Source organism: Dermatophagoides pteronyssinus, unplaced genomic scaffold (genome assembly GCF_027571235.1).
Source record: "Dermatophagoides pteronyssinus isolate colony J.1.1.1.1 unplaced genomic scaffold, Derpt_VIB-CSIC_2022.12 sq0001, whole genome shotgun sequence".
Lineage (NCBI taxonomy): Eukaryota > Metazoa > Arthropoda > Arachnida > Sarcoptiformes > Pyroglyphidae > Dermatophagoides > Dermatophagoides pteronyssinus.
Window position 1 is genome coordinate 5,699,786 of NW_027461525.1, and position 16,741 is coordinate 5,716,526.

A 16,741-nucleotide genomic window follows, 5' to 3' on the forward strand; every position below is an offset into this window, starting at 1 on the left:
CAATGATTAAATATAGTTCAAGAATATGAAAAGAATGAATGAATGAAAATGAAACCATATCGAGGTTAAGTGCAATATGAAAAACGCAGAAGAAGAAGAAGGAAAATGTGACCAAAAGGAAAAACAAAACAGAAAAATCAAGTGATCAAATGATCAATGTTTCTGCGTTTGTTTTGTGTGTGTGTGTGTGTGTGTATAACCCATGAATGAACTGAAAATGGAAACCTGGAACATGGAATTTTTTTTGGAACAACAAAATGTATCAGGTTCAACCGAACGCAAAAACAACAACAGCAATAATCGAATTCAATCGATTGATTCAATCCCGATATCCGAATATCCGATCAATTTGATTTCTGGATCAGCAAAATTACCCAAAATGTGTTTAAATAAAGGGGATTAGTGTTTAATTAAAAAAACGAAAAAATCTGAATTTTTGTTAATTAACACAAAAGCACATTGTAATTGTTTCTTTTTTCTCTGAAAATTAACCCTTAACTGTTTTCCAATTATAGTAATTTTTACTATTGTGAAATTTTCATTATTTTTAAAAAAATAACACTGACTGCGCATGATTTTCATTATTATTATTATTAACTCTGCAGATCAAATGCGCGCTTTTCTCTCTCTCTCTTTCTCTCTATTCGAAAGAAAAGAAGCAAAGAATCGGCGAGAATTTCAATTGTAGAATATATCTCCATCAGATTCGAAAGAATCCATATAAACGAATGTTGACAGCAAAACAAAACACACACACACACATATCAATCAAATGATTCACTCTTGATTTCCGAAAAAAGAAAAACTTTATTCGTTTTCAATCGTTTTCACAATGAAATGATTTTGTTATGCTGCGAATTTTCAATTTCCATTGAAACATTTGATTTTGTCAACAAAAAATCAAGATTCTGTCATTTCAAAAATGCAACAAAAACAATAATAACCCAGTGCTGCTGTTTGATTGATAAAGATATTCACTAAACAAAAATTCAAGTTTTGAACTTTTTTTCCATCAATTTTCCATCAACAAATGATTTTTTTTGTTTTGTTTGTTTCAGAATTGATTTATGTTTACAGTAAATTAATTTTTTTTTCTCTCTCTCTCTCTGTCTGTGTGTGTTTCGCTTTGTAATCACATTATTTTGTTTGTTTGTGAATTTTTACAAGATTTTTTTTCTCTGTTTCTTTCATCAATTCATCAACCAAAAAGTAAGAATTTTGATTTTGATTTTCTCCTTTTTTTTCCTTTTCTTCTCGATTTCTTTTTCCTTTTATTTATTTTTATATAAAAATAAGTACATTTCTTCTTTTTGAATTATAAAAAAAAATAAAATTACAAAATCTTTTCTGCTATGGTTTCTTTTGATTTTTCTTTCATGACATTTGAAATAACCCCCGCACAAACACACACACACAAAAGATTCATAAACATGATGATTTTCCAAAAGGAAAATTTACATTTTCAAATAAAGAAAAAATAAATAAATTATTTTCATTTTTTCATTTCAAATTTGCATATAATACATCATCATTTATGAATTTATTTTTTATTTTTTTTAATAAAGTATAATTCAAAACAAAACTAACAAACAAACGAAATATTTTTTTTCGAAATCAAAAGTTACTTTTTATGATAAAAATATAGATATTGAACAGGGAAAATTCTCTGATCATTATGTTTTTTTTTTCACTTGAAATATTACTTTTGTATACACCACAATCCAAACAAACATGAAAATCGGCTTATGTGCAAAATTTCAGTAAGAAAATGAATGGCAAAATAAGAAGTGAAATGAAATGAGAAAAAAAAACTTTTTCATTTCTAATTTCAAGTTTTTTCGAATTATCCATTTCCATTTATTAAGTAATCCAAAAAATCATATGATTTTTATTTTTTTTTCTGAATGAATGGAAATGGAAAAAAAATCACTGTCAACAAAATGTCAGATGCTGAATGAATGAATATTTAACTATAGCATAAAAAAGTAAAAAAAATGTTTCATGTTTTTTTTTATTATTCTAGGAAATGGTCAACTGCAACTACTGTAATAAGTTTCTAATTGATTTAATGTGGATTTTTTTTCTTCTGAAAATAAAATATTCATCTTTTCCAATGAAATGCGTTTAAACATTGTAGATTCAATGTATAGATTTCGGTTTTCAAAAAAAAAAAAAAAAATTAGCGCCTTAAGGTAAAATGGATGCGAGAGAAAGATTAAAAAAAAATCAAAACTAATGTATGCATTCCCAGTTTGTTTACTATCTCTGCCTCGATTCTCTTTATAGCGAATTCAAAACTAATTGAAATAAAAAAAATCAGAACCATTACCAGAATCGTCAAAAGAGAATAGTCGATTGAAAGTCAATTTAATTCTTCACAAATGAAAATGAAATTGTAAATTTAAAAAAAAATAATAATTATAATTAATTAGTTTTTCTGCAAAAAATTTTCTATTTTTTCTTCTTCTTCTTCTTTGGAATCGATCAAAGAATCTAAATTGAATCAAATTTGGATTTTTTTCTTTGTAAGTGAATTTCGAAGAATTTTTCGCTTCTCGTTTTCTAAATTGAATAACGTTTTATCTTTTCTTCAGAAAGAAAAATGTCAGATTTTTTCTTCTTTCTTCTTTTGTTTTTTTTCTTATGAAAACTGATCTGATAATCAAATCAAACACACACACAGCGAGAGAAATTTCCCTGGAAAAAATATATTTTATCATCATAATGATATTCCAATCAGGTTTATTATCAGTGAGTGAATTTTTAATTAAAACAAAGCCAAAAAGAAAAAAAAACTGTCACTTTTTTCTTTCTTATCACACAATGTTGCTTCTTCTAAGCGACCAAACGAAAGAAAGATGATGATAAGATAATGATGTGACGGCAATGAAAATGGATGCGACGGTAAATGCATCATCAAGCAGCAAAATATTGAAATATATGAAAAACATATGATGCATTTCAACACACACACACAAGATGATGATGGATTAATATTTCGTCATCCACATCATTATTATTCATAGTTCAATGAACATATGATGATTTTGTTTTCACCAATAAATTTTTCATAACACTTTTCTTTCCGGTTTTTCTCTTTTCACCATCATTATTGTTTTTTTAGGGGAATTAAAAATCAATCAATCAATCGATTAATTTGATTAATTATTTAGACAGAGTTGTTTGTTGTTTGTTTGTTTATCATCTGATTTTTTTTCTTTTTTCTTTTTCTTTTTGTTAATCAGATGCATTGTTATTCACAAGAATAAACGACTGAAAATTGTGAAACTGAAACTGAACAACCGAAAAAAATTTGATGAATAAAAATGGCTGATCCATCATGGTTGGATAAAAATAATATAACATCAGTACGTTTGAAAACATCAACCGGTACTGTTGAAATTGGACAATTAGAAGCATTTGGATTGTTTGGTCAAACATTTTTAGTCATTCTATATTCATTGTCAACATTTTTTGCATTAACCGGTAATACATTGGTTATATTGGTTGAAATATATGGCCGACGTTCAGCAAGAAATCTACAAAAATTTCTTATCAATTTAGCTATTTCAGATCTGTTATTAGGTGTATTGGTTACACCATTTATTTATACGGATATTATGCTGGTATGTTTTTTGTTTGTGTTTATCATTGCTTTTTTTAAATGGAAAATATCAAATAATTTCAATCATTTCCTATTTGTTTTCTTGTTTGCATTATCAAATCAAAAAATAAACTTAGGGCCGTTGGATATTTCATCCATTACTTTGTCCAGTAACACAATTTGTACAATTAATGTCAGTATTCGTGACAACATATACATTAACATTCATCGGTATTGAACGGTATGTAATTTTTTCTGAATTTTTTTTTTCTTGCTTGGTTTGACAAACAAACAAAAAAAAAAAAAAGAAACGCAACGCAAATATAGAAATTCTGATTTCTGATGTGTGTGTGTGTGGGTGATGTTTACATGTTTGTCGGAAATGTCTACGCAAACAAATATCGTGATCAAAAGAAACACACACACACACTGAAGATATCTGTCATATTTCTGGGTTTGAAGTTTTAATTTTTTTTTCCTGCGAGGAAACTGAATGTTAATTAATGAACAAATCAAATATTCATTCATTTTTCATTATGTTTTTCACTTTTTCCCCTTCCCCCCAAAAAAAATACATAGATATTTTGCAACATTACATCCATTATCATCAGCAAATACATGGTTACGTTCACATGGTAATTTAGTATTACAATTAAGTTGGATATTTGGTTCAATATTAGCATCATTTAGTATACAAAATACACGTGTTGTTGCATTTAATTATAATAGTCAAACATATTATGATTGTGCTAATTGGGTTGATGTTGCTGAACGAGATATGCAAATTTATGTTACATTATCATTCGTATTGACATTTGTTTTGCCAATAATATTTCTGACAATATCATATGGTGCTATTGGTCGTCGTTTAATGCGTACACAAAAATATTGGTGTTCATATCGACAAACAATACCATTCAGTAGTCATCATCATAGTCATAGTCATCATAGTCATAATCAAAATTCAACATCTCGTACACATAGTAATAATAATAGTAATTCATCACATAATCATAATCTTAGTAATGTTGATAATGAAGGCAATAATAATAATAATAATAATCCAACAGTAACTGCAGTGGTGGCAGCACCATCGGTAACAACAACAACAACACGAAAAAATAAATCATTAATAAGAAAAAATTTTACTAAAATATCAAAATTATCAAATTCAAATGTTCATCATCAAACTAATGGCGGTAATGGTAATGATGATAATAATACAACAACCGTTACAACAAGTAATAATAGTTTGAATAAAAAATCCAATAACAAAAATCAAAATAAAGTTATTGTACGATTTGATAAACGTAATGCTGAATTTTTAAATAAAATGAGAGTAAGTATTATATATGTTTGTAAATCGGATAAAGTGTGTGTGTGGGGGGGGAAAAAATTAATCATTATTTTTCCCCCCGAAATTAATTTTTTTCCCCGAAATCTTCATTATTGAATATGATGTAATATGGATGGATTTACAATGTGATTTGATTTAGAAGAAATGAAAAACAAAAATAATTATTCAATATGGTTTATTTGCGATTGTTTTTTCTCATTTTTTTTTTGGGGATTTAATATTTTTTCCCCGGCTCAATTATGATACACAAGAAAAAAAAAACAAAACAAAAAACAATTATAAATCAGTTTTGTTTTCACATCTAACGAACGAACGAACGAAAACTAAAAATATCCTTTTATAATAATAATAACAAATATTTGTAACAAAATTTGTAATGATTTTGATCAAGAGAGAGAGAAAAAAAAGAAACAAAATTCAGATTCAATTAAGCAATTCTGGTTATTTGATAATAATTCCCCCATCACCATTTTCAAGAACAAAAACGAAGAAGAAGAAAAAAACCTTCGATTAAATTTCTTCGATTCCTATGAAAAAAAAGAGAGAGAGAAAAAAATATTCAGGTGATTATAAACGAAGCAACAAAAAAAAAAATTCGTGAGAATTCAAAATATTTTGTAACAAAATCATGATTTTTTTTTTTTTGCTTTGTTTGTTTGTTTGTCATTGGAGAATTCGGAAAAACAAGGAAAGTGGAGAGAAAAACTTTTTCCTCTCTATCCAATTTCCAATTCTATCAAATAGTAATAATGATGACGGAAACTTTTTTTCCGTTTCAGTTTTTTCATTATTATTATTATTATTAACAAGAAATCGACCTTGACATTGAAAAAATCACCATGTTTTTGATTGTTAGATTTACAAACAAACAATCAAAACAACATTAATTTACAAATGAAAAAGAAGTCATAAATATTCAAATTTTGTTTTGTTTTTTTGGATCGATCAAATCACAATTCCGGTCTTATTGTGATTATTATTATGAATAATTTTCTGTTTTGTTTGTTTGTAATAATGTTTACTAATTAATTTTCTTTTTCTAATTTCTAATTTTTTTTTACAAAAAACACAGGTATTTCGTTTATTAGTTGCTGTATTGGTATTATTTATAATTTGTTGGCTACCAATAAAAATATTTATGTTAATACTTGCATTTCGTCCATCGATTGTTTATCTGGATTCAATGACAAATTATTATATATATTATATATCATTTTTTCTTTGTCATTGGCTTTCAATGGCAAATAGTTTTGCCAATCCAATCCTGTATTGTTTTATGAGTAAAAGCTTTAGGGTATGTATCATTTATGCATATAGGCAATGTTTATTTGAACGTTTTTTCAAATGAAAATTGTCAACCCAGATCTGATTTGAGTTGGATTTTTCTATTTACATTGTCTATGACGTATCTAATTAATTGATTTTTTTTTTGCATTTTTTTCGTTATAATAATATAGGCAGATCTTTGCGATCTATTTGTTTGTATTTGTACAAAATTAAATATTTGTATAAAATCCTGTGAAACATTGAAAGAAAATCATCATCCACATCATCATACTGGTGGTAATCATCATCATCATCAACAACATTATCATCATCATAATGATTATCATGATCAACAAAGAAATCCATTACATTATAAATCATTATTATATGATCATCCGAATGATAAAATAAAAATACAGGAAAAATTACAACAACAACAACCACAAAAACCATATAATTATTGTTTAGCATCGATAAAAGAATCAAATATTACAAATCCTAACAACTTAGAGGATGATGATAATGGTGATATTGATAATGAATTGATTGATTCTTCAATCAAAAAATTAACACTTTGTAAACAACAACATTCATCATCATCATTAGAATCATTGGAACAAATTGATCAATTACCAATACCATTGGTTATAACAACAACAACACAATCATCACAATCATCATCAGAATTACATCGATCACCTCAAACATCATCATCATCATCATCATCGGATTGGAAGAATAAACAGCTGAAATTTATAAATTGTAAACATAAATTTTTATCAATAAATTCTACTAACGATGTTAATGATCCAGATGATGATATTGATGTTGTTGTTGAAAATATACCGGTTGTTGTTGTTGAACAACAACAACAACAAGCATCAAAAGTGTTTGCATTCTTCAAGTTGAATTCCATGTCCAAATAAATAAAACATTCACTCAATTCACACACATAAACTCCCGCACATAATTTTCAAAAAAAAAAACAAAAATAAATTCCAAATCACCAAACATAGATGGCAGCAGCTTTTCTATAAATGTAATCTCAATGGCCTTTATAAAAGTTTTTCGTTTTTTGGTTTCATTTTGGCCTAAATATTTGATAACTTTATTTGCCTTGCTTGTTGTTGATTTGATGATGATTTTCAAATATGTGTATTTTCATATTTTTCTTCAATTCGTATAACGAATATTCTAAATAAATTTGAATTTTCAATGAAATAACCAATTTATAATTAAAAACAAGAAAAAAAAATTATTCAAATTTATTAACCTTTTGGGATTCTGTAATGAATTTATTAATTAATTAATGAATTTTTGAAATCAAACAAATAAATTTCATTTCATTTTTTGGATCCAAATGATGAAGAGAAAATTTTTGTAAACTTTTTTTTTTTTTTTTGTAAACTTTCCCGACATTGGAAAAATTGAAGTTTTTTCATTTTCATATTTTGTTTGCCAACCAACCAAAGAAGGACAGACAAGATGAAAAAAAAAATTTTAAAATTTTTTTTTTAAATGAAAAAAGTAAACATTGATATTGATCAAATATGGATGATATGTTTTTTTTGTTTGGTTTGGCAAATTTTTTCTGGACAAAACTAGAAAACTAGAATATTCCGTTTGACCGAAAGAATGTTTTTTTGCTTTTTTTGTTTTTGTTTCGATAAATTTTTCTCTGCCATTATCATTATTATTACATAATGATAATTTATAATGAACTTGGGAATCTTTTTTCATTCATATTTTCTTCTTCTTTTTATTGCTTCAATTTCATTCAATGATAGATATTATTGAATGAATGAATTGTAAATATTGGCAATAATCTTTTTCGTATACAGGTATTTTCTTAATAAAAATATTATTATTACTTATTTGACTTTGGGAGATGAAACAAAAATTACGAAATATAAACTGCGAATAGATATTACCGTTTGACGTAAGTAAGTAAAAGTAAAATAATAACATTTTTTTTCTAAATAATCATTATCATTATAATCATGAAAAGAGAAAAACAGAACAACAACAAAACAAAACTATGAAAGTCAAATTGATAATAAATGAAAATCGGACCAATGAAAATCGCCAGGTCAATTCATAAGGAATTTTTGCCATTTTTCATCATTTTCAAAACAAAATGATAAGAAAAGAAAACCAGAAATAGTATTTTTCTCATTGCGAAAATAATAAACAAACATTGGATTTTTTTTTGTTTTTTCTTCCGTTCGTTTGTTTTTCAAGCAATTTTTCATTCAATTTCGTTGAATTTCGGTTGAAAAAAAATTTGTTGAAAATGCAGGCAGCCCAATGAAAATACCAGATACCCAAAACCGAAACAGAATTTCATTTTTGTTTCTTGCATCTTTTTTTCCTAAGATAATTACGAAATTTCCATTTTTTTTGTTAATAATAATGTTCATTAAATTAATACCAAATATTCTGTTATCTGGCAAAATTCTTTTCTTTACTCTGTTTCATTGTATCTTGGTTGACTTTAATCAACAACCTAATCAGATTATTCATATATTCAGAAATATGAAATGTTGAAAGGTTAAAAATAGAAAAAAGAAAAGGAAAGAAAATTAGTACTAGATGATGATGATTAGAAAAGATGGAAAATTATCCACACATCATATATCCAGGTTTATGGATATATCAGTAACAGCAGCTAATATATTTCCGGTCAATTTGTGTTTGTGTCCATCATGATGATCTCAAAGATTATTTACAGGAAGATAATTTGGATAGGCACAGAATTGTCAAAATTTACACATAGAGAGAATTCTCTGTTTGATCTGTGTGTGTTTGAATTCTGAAAAAATCCAAAAAAATAAAACATGAAACCAATTTACCTTATTAAAAAAGGAAGAAGAAGAATTTCAGGAAAATTTCCCTGAAATAATAATGCTGATAATAATTTTGAATGTGATGATTTGTAGAAGGAAGAAAGAAGAAAAGAAAAGAAGAAAAGCTTTCACTTTTCATTTACAGATTTATGTTTGATGTTTCAAGTTTGGCAAGCAACCAAAAAAAAACGTACATTCAAAATTCATATTCATCAAAATGATGATGAAAATTCTGGAATAAATTGAATTAAATTTTCTTCATTTTTTCGTTTTTTGTTTCAAAAAAGAGTTTAAACATCCCGAACGAAAAAATTCAACAAAAAATGTCTGTTTCGGTCGTGATAAGTGATGAAATTGTTTTTTTCACATTCTTAATTCTTGATTCTTCAATCAAACTAACTAACCAACGAATGGTATGGATGAATATTATTCGTGATGATCTCTTCAAAATTCTTCGTGTGCTTTGTAAATGTTTTATTTTATTATTATTAAAATAACCATTCTTCCAGTTGAAGTAAAGTAAAGTTATAAGTCTTTTATTGTTATTGTAGAAGAAAAAATGTTTATCTTTTTTTTCAAATATTATTATGGGGGCTATATTCAATTAGAGAAAATTAGAAAAAATTTTCAAGGGAAAATCAAGAAAGAATTCAAGAATCAGAATCAATTATATTTGATGAATCAAATTCAAAACCAAATGCCCGACATTCAAATGCTTTTTCAAAAAGAATTTGTACATTTCATTTGATAAAACAAAACGATTATTTTGAAATTTCTTTTCTTTTAAACAAAAAAAAAGATCATTTGGTTATGTCAGTTGTGAATGTTTGTTTGTCAAAATTCAACTTAATCAATTGGAAATCATCAATTAATTACCTAATCGATTCATTGATTAAGTGATTCCTTATATGGTATGTGTGTTCAATTTGGTTCATTTGGGGAAAGAATGCCATAAAAAGTCAAAAAAGACCGGAATTTCTATAGAATATAATTTTGCAAAAATTAACAAATCAACTTTAGAAAATAAACCAGTCAATTTGGAACAATTCTTTTTTTCTGGAACTGCGCATCATCTTTATCTATGTATGTATGGATGTATGGAAAAAAAGGGAAATTCTCTTACGAAAAATTGAAATGATAGTTTTGATGTTTGAATGCGCGCAATTCCACTATGCGATTCTTTCAAATGAGATAAATCGACCAGGAAAAAAAAGAGTATAAATATGGTGAGAAAATAACCGAAATAATAATCTCAAAAGAAACGAAAAGAAAATCTTAATAATATCCGACAGACAGAAGAAGAAGCTGAAACATCCTAATTGTAATTATTATTGTAATCCAACCAACCGACCAAACAAATAAACTGTTGTTGTCTTTTTTGAACGAATAATTTGCATCACTTGTCAAAAAAAACTAGAAGAAGAAGAAGGGTAAGTCAAATATCAAAAGTCTCAACACTTATTTATCTTGTTGATTATGATATTTTTTTTTTTTGTTAACCCCGAGAAAACATTCTTGGATGATTTTTTTAATCAAAGATATTTCTTTCTTTCTTTTCCCATTTGATTATGTTTGTTTGTTGACTGATCAAATGTTTGTCCAAGTGTCTGTGTCTGTGTGTATTTGGTTGAGAAAATTAAAAGAAAAATGTTAATGTTTTTCAGGGCTTTTTGTTTGTTTGTTCTCTTCACTCTTTTATATTTATTCACCCAAATGAAACAACAGAAACAACGAAATAATCTCTGAATTACGAAAATGTAATTTTCTGTTGTTGTTCTGTTTGGTCTTTTTTTTCAATGATAATGTTTTTTCTTTCTTTGATGTTTTTTGATTAGAGAAAAAATCCAATTGAAAAACAAGCGAAAGAATAGAAAACCCAATTATATTAAATGACCATGAATATTTGATTCGAAAGAATCTTGATTCTTGATATTCTTGCCCATTAGCTATTTTTGTTTTGATGAATTTTAAATCTTTTCTTTCTTTCGGATTTAATATTCTGGTTCGGCAAACCTAAATTTTCGTTGTTTTTTCCTTAGTCCGAAAATAAAGATGCAAACGACCAAACGAATAAACAATAACAACAAGCAAGCAGAATTCCTTAAGAATATTGTCTTGATTTATTGATGATCATCTTGGGTTATATTCACACACAGAAAAAACACTCAAATTCTCTCTATTTATTTCATTCTGAATTATTCAAGATGTTGTCCATTTTTTAGTCATTGTTGTTGTGTATTGGTCCATCCAACCAACACCATCAACACACTCATAAATCAACTAATAAAATTATTATTAGAAATGCCAAAAGGAAAAATCATTGTGTGAACAAAATTCTTGAGAATTTTGTTATAAAAGACGATGATAGAATTATCCTTGATCCATTTTTTCTTCTTGTTTGATCAATCAATCAATCAGTGAATGAATGAATGAATGAATGTCAGAATTTAATGAATCAGAATTCAGAAAATTGTTCAGCAGCGGCAAATTGAAAAATTTTCTCAGAAAAAAAACTTTGAAAGGAAATTTCGTTTGTCGCTTGATTTTTTGATTTTTCAACTCCCAACTTTGCATGCTAAAAACGTGTGTGTGTTTTCTAGTGCATCCGGACTAAATTTTTGTGTGAAACAAAATTTGATTAAATCAAAAAACAAAACAAAAAACGGAAATCAAATTCGCAAAACGTTTTGCTCTTTGTCTGCAGCTCTTTCTCCACAACCACGCAACCACACATAATCATTACGTAATTTTTTTATTCAAATTTTTTTTCAGAATTTTAACAAAAAAAGAAAATCACGATGCTCAACAAATTATTAAAATCATTGCAAACGTCATCATCATTATCATCGTCGTCGTCATCATCACCGTCGACAGCAAAAATGACCAATAATCGACAACAACCATTTAGCCGTCTCATGTGGATATTTGTATTGGCTGTATTGGTCACTTATTTCGGTACATCATTTGCATATCCAGCTAATGTTGGTTTAATGATGACAAGGTAAAATCGAAGTTTTTTTAAAGGTTTTTTGTTCTGCTTTGAAATTTTGCATTTCTTTTTGATTTTCATTTGCTTGCTTGCTATCAACCCATCATTAACCCTTAAATAAATCGATTAAATTAAATAAAGATTGAGATATGGGTTTTCGAAAGAAGAAAAGAACTTTCTTTCTTTCTTTTTGCCATTTTAATTAGATTATATTGAATTTCAAGATTTTTAAACGAATGAAGAAAAACGATTCTCCTTCCTTTGTACAAGTTTTTCAAAGATTCAGATTTCAAACAACGAAAAGAAAAAACTTCCGAAACATTCTTCAGAAATTTCATTTAACTTTTTTCTTTCTTCATTTTGACAACAACAACGAAACAGAATGAAAAATCCAAAATGAAAGTTTAACACAAGAATCAAATTGATTTATTTGATTATCAACAACAATATTAGAGGGAAAAACCCCGATACTAATAAGGATAGATGGATGTTAGTAAACAGAGTTGTAAAAAAACGAACCAGTTAGACTCCAAAACCGTTAGAGCTTTACCTTAAACATTGAAATTTTTTTTGATTAAATTATTCTGTGGTGGTGGTGGTGGTTGATGATAGCATATAAGGGTAATAAAAAATGAAGTAGAATTTAATTCAATTATTCGATTCTGTTGTACGATTCTGTTTTTTTTTAAATAGGAAATATCCTGTAAATGTTGAAATAGAAAATCCCGAAGAATTAATCAGTACATTGGATAATTTGATTCAAAATATTTTAGTTGGTATTGATTCATCACATTTATCATCATCATCATCATCGAATAATAATTTACAACAACAACTTTCCGATAAAAATACTGGACCAAATAAACGTGGAATTGATTTAGGATTATCTCGTGGATTTTCCGGTAGTCAAGCTGCTAAACATATGATGGGTATGTCTGCTGCAAGTTTTGCTAATGGACCTGGACGACGACGACGTCGTTAATCACATTCATTCTAATTCATTCGGATCACATACCAAGACACAAACACACCATAGAAAACAAGCTAAAACTCAAATTGTAGAAATGATTATTGTCGGAAAATCATCATCACCACCGAAATAATCATCAGTATTATCATCGTGGCCATCATCATCATCGAACTAATGAAATTATCTCTCCCTCTCTCTCTTGATTGATCTTTGCTGTCGTTGATTTTAAACACCATTCACACACACACACAAACACACCTATCAATCATGGTTTTGCATCCAAAATTTACGAAAACAAGATATGGAAAAAAAATTTTCCTTTTTAACCCTCCGTTAACTAAATAAATAAAAATGAATTAATTTACCAACCCGAATCATTGGTTATTGATTCAACACACACACACATCTATTTATTTGATTTGATTTCTTTTGTTGCTGTAAACAAAAAAAAAAAAAAAACAAAGACTGAAAAAAATGAAAATTTTGTTTGATGTTAATTTTATTGTGAAAGATTTGAAAAATTTATTTTAAAGTTTTTATTTTGTTGTTTATATTAAAACAAAAAAACAAAAACAAAACAAATGACTTTTGATTTGATTTGATGTCCACACAATTTCCATTGATTCTGGTTTAATTTGCATTTTTTGGAAGCCGTTGCTTAATCATAAACTTGGTCTTAGAATCTTGCCAATCCAAATGAAAAAACAATAGAATTTTCGGGAAAAAATGGAAATTTCGTTTCATTTGAAAAGAAAAAAAAACATCATCAATGTAATGAAAAACGAGTAGTTTTCTTTCATTCATTCAGTTGTTTTATTTTTCCTAAGAAAAACAACAACGACGACTGATTTTTTATGCATGAACAAAAAAAATAATCATCTTCATTTAAAAGATTAATGTTATGTGTATGGGCGAATGAATTTGTTGAATATAAGTATATTTTTCGGCCATTGTTCATTGTTTGATAATTTGATTTCAATTCTAAAGAATAAAAAGGGTGAAATGAAATGAAATGAATGGGTTAACTTAATTTATTTTTTTTATATTTCAAATTCACTAACCTCTTTCTTTCTTTCTTTCTTCATCTTTGTGCAAAAAAAAAATTCACCGAATTATAAATGTCATATGATCTGTACATTTTGTGTGCGGCCAGAATCCGTTTTCCACCATATCCGATTACAATGGCTTACCCTATATAGGAATCTCGTAAAGAAGAAAGAAAAAAGTTACATTATTAATAATATTTTCAATGGAAAAAAAAACATCTTTAAGGTGCGAAGGTCCAACATCCCAAACAAAAAAAAAAAAACAAATAATAAAAATTATCAGATGGCCCCTAGGCATTCAAGTTATCAATATTCACGATTGAATGTTTATCTTTGAGTGATGATGATGATGATAACATCACCATCACACACACTTAAAGACAATCAAAAACAATCGTTTTCAACCATCATTTTCATTCAAATGAAAATAAAGCCATTTTTCTCATCATTTTAAATTGTTTTTTTTTTCGTTTTAGTTCGGTCGTGACAAGAATACGTTCAATAGATTTGAAAACGAATAAAATTTACTTACCCCATCACCACCCCTTCTCCATTATTCTTCATTTTCACTCCAAAATTCATTTTATCTGGGTCAATTTGATAAAATGATTCGAAAGAATCAACACGAAAATGTGAGCAAAAAAATAAATTCCTCGGCAACTTTTGATCATTTCATTACGTTGTATACGAGTGAGACGCATTCGAATATTAAAAAAATCGAACGTTTCGAAAAACGTTCGAATTTAAAATGTTCGAAAGAAAATTACCAAAATTTTTTTCTTTTTTCATTTTAAAAATTTTATTCAAAAAATTTCAACATTATTATTATCATCATTATCGGAAGATAATTCAAAATCTAAATGAATTTCATTATCAAAAATACAACAATAATTAAATTTTTCTAAACGAAATGGTCGTTGCTGTTGTCCCAAATTCGAATAATCTAATTTTATTTGTCCCAACAATTGAAAACTACTATTAATCGGTTGTTGTTGATTTAAACAACGTGCAACTGAAGTTAAATCAATTTGTTTTACATCTAATCGTTTTCGTTTCTTTAATGATGATACAATTTTTGTCATTAATCCTCTAATGGGAATAAATTTTTTCCAATTAATTTCCTGACGTCGTTTTCGTTGTTGTTGTCGATTGTCGATCGGATGAAACATGAAAAATATTTTTATTGTAACAATAAAGTCTTGTTTATTATCATCATTATCATCGTTGTCGTCATCGTCATCATCAATATTAAATATTTCATTAATATCAATAGTAATTGTATCATTCAATTGATCATCAATATCCCATTCATTGATGAATATTATCGGCTTTTCAATTAAACGATTTTCATGTTCCAATAAACAAACTAAAAAACATCCAGTTTGATCTTTGTTAATGTGATGTATGTAATTAAATGAAAACAACAACGACGAAAGAATTAAGCATTTAACACCATTCATCATTCTTCTTCTTACTTACCTCTAAGGAATATTTGTCTTAAACGTTTTTCATGTAATTTTATTGATAAACTTTTTATAGCTAAACATTTTTTCGATTTTTCATCAATCAAATGATGATTAGGCCAAAAATTCTTCAATAATTCATTATTACAATGATGATTTTGGATCTTGTTTGCGTAATTATTGTTGTTATTAATGATAAAATTATTTTTTGCTGATAAATTTAACATTTGAATTTGTCGTTTAATAAGTTGTTGTTGTTCACTTGAAATCAGTAAACATTTATGTGCATAAACCAGATTATCATAATATTTTCCCATACGTTTTTGTTTATCTAAACATTTTTGATAAAATTCTTTCAGTAAATTTGAAATTTGTCGTTGAACCAAATAAATTTCATGACATTTATTTTCCAGATAATGTTTTTCTTCTAAAATTTTTACAATTTCATTTCGAGTAAATTTTTTTTTCGATCGATTTTTATCATCATTAGACGACGATGATGATGATTGAATTTTATCACCATGTTCAAACATTGGTTGTTTTGAATCATAATCAATTTCATCAATCGAAATTGTTGACAAACTAAAATCATCTTCATTATCTGATGATGATTGATTATTTGATGCCGGTTTTGATTGTTTCGGTTTATTTGGAATTTCTTCAATAAGGCAAGGGGAAGGAAAAAAAATCAAATTGTGACCCTCATGTAAAACGAAGGGTTAAAAAAACTTACTACTTTGTAATTTAGCAGCCAATAATTGTTCTAATTTACTAAATTCATTACGTTTAATTTTATCTTGAATTCCTTTCAACAAAAATGATGGCGGTGATGGTGATCGGGGTGACGAAATTCTGCAAGTTGAATTCGAATTAGTTTTCACCATCATTGTCGATGCTGATGTTGATGATGATGATGAATATAAACTCTTTGGCAATCCGCCGCTACTGCTATTCATTTGATTCATTTTTTTAACCAAAGTTTTATTCAATAAATCATGAATTTTTGAAAAACGATCATTTTTCTGTTTAGACACTGTTGCTGTCGAAATAGACATCTTATTTCTTTTGTTGACAAAATTAATAAACACAGGATAAACAAACGGAAAATGACGAGGACGACTCCAAAGGAAAATTGGCGAAAACGAACGAAAAAATGATTTATTTGAATTTAATTTTCTTGGAAAAAAAATTGGCCAGAAT

At 27.1% G+C, this 16,741-nt stretch overlaps 3 protein-coding genes and 1 long non-coding RNA gene across 4 annotated transcripts; 2 read left to right on the forward strand and 2 right to left on the reverse strand.

Moving 5' to 3' along the window:
• The first annotated feature begins 638 nt into the window (after positions 1–638).
• Positions 639–7,426, forward strand: LOC113791707 (cholecystokinin receptor-like). The gene is made up of 6 exons (XM_075819474.1): positions 639–1,209; positions 3,246–3,626; positions 3,742–3,845; positions 4,184–4,943; positions 6,034–6,255; positions 6,419–7,426. The coding sequence occupies exons 2-6, from the start codon at positions 3,327–3,329 to the stop codon at positions 7,151–7,153; spliced, it is 2,121 nt and encodes a 706-aa protein (XP_075675589.1). The 5' UTR covers positions 639–1,209; positions 3,246–3,326; the 3' UTR covers positions 7,154–7,426.
• Positions 7,427–10,301: 2,875 nt separating this feature from the next.
• Dh31 (diuretic hormone class 2) lies at positions 10,302–13,400 on the forward strand. The gene is made up of 3 exons (XM_027345998.2): positions 10,302–10,503; positions 11,846–12,074; positions 12,756–13,400. The coding sequence occupies exons 2-3, from the start codon at positions 11,872–11,874 to the stop codon at positions 13,042–13,044; spliced, it is 492 nt and encodes a 163-aa protein (XP_027201799.2). The 5' UTR covers positions 10,302–10,503; positions 11,846–11,871; the 3' UTR covers positions 13,045–13,400.
• Positions 13,401–13,507: 107 nt separating this feature from the next.
• On the reverse strand, positions 13,508–14,770 carry LOC142646280 (uncharacterized). The gene is made up of 3 exons (XR_012847240.1): positions 14,611–14,770; positions 14,094–14,235; positions 13,508–14,013 (listed from the first exon to the last, which is right to left on the reverse strand). It is a non-coding gene; the product is annotated as an uncharacterized LOC142646280 (long non-coding RNA).
• A 96-nt stretch (positions 14,771–14,866) lies between these two features.
• On the reverse strand, positions 14,867–16,697 carry LOC113795751 (uncharacterized). Its single transcript, XM_075824628.1, has 3 exons — positions 16,275–16,697; positions 15,558–16,199; positions 14,867–15,465 (listed from the first exon to the last, which is right to left on the reverse strand). Exons 1-3 carry the CDS (start codon positions 16,594–16,596, stop codon positions 14,882–14,884), a joined length of 1,548 nt encoding a protein of 515 aa, XP_075680743.1. The 5' UTR covers positions 16,597–16,697; the 3' UTR covers positions 14,867–14,881.
• Between the last annotated feature and the right edge of the window lie 44 nt (positions 16,698–16,741).

What these genes read in the sequence shown, in the direction of transcription:
- LOC113791707 (XM_075819474.1), top strand. Translation starts at nt 3,327, where the DNA reads ATGGCTGATCCATCATGGTTGGATAAAAATAATATAACATCAGTACGT. An exon ending in TTTATACGGATATTATGCTG is followed by an intron (nt 3,627 to 3,741) that starts GTATGTTTTTTG and finishes AAATAAACTTAG; the next exon opens with GGCCGTTGGATATTTCATCC. An exon ending in TTATGAGTAAAAGCTTTAGG is followed by an intron (nt 6,256 to 6,418) that starts GTATGTATCATT and finishes ATAATAATATAG; the next exon opens with GCAGATCTTTGCGATCTATT.
- Dh31 (XM_027345998.2), top strand. Translation starts at nt 11,872, where the DNA reads ATGCTCAACAAATTATTAAAATCATTGCAAACGTCATCATCATTATCA. An exon ending in GTTGGTTTAATGATGACAAG is followed by an intron (nt 12,075 to 12,755) that starts GTAAAATCGAAG and finishes TTTTTTAAATAG; the next exon opens with GAAATATCCTGTAAATGTTG.
- LOC113795751 (XM_075824628.1), bottom strand. Translation starts at nt 16,596, where the DNA reads ATGTCTATTTCGACAGCAACAGTGTCTAAACAGAAAAATGATCGTTTT. An exon ending in GGCTGCTAAATTACAAAGTA is followed by an intron (nt 16,200 to 16,274) that starts GTAAGTTTTTTT and finishes GCCTTATTGAAG; the next exon opens with AAATTCCAAATAAACCGAAA. An exon ending in AAGACAAATATTCCTTAGAG is followed by an intron (nt 15,466 to 15,557) that starts GTAAGTAAGAAG and finishes ACATTAACAAAG; the next exon opens with ATCAAACTGGATGTTTTTTA.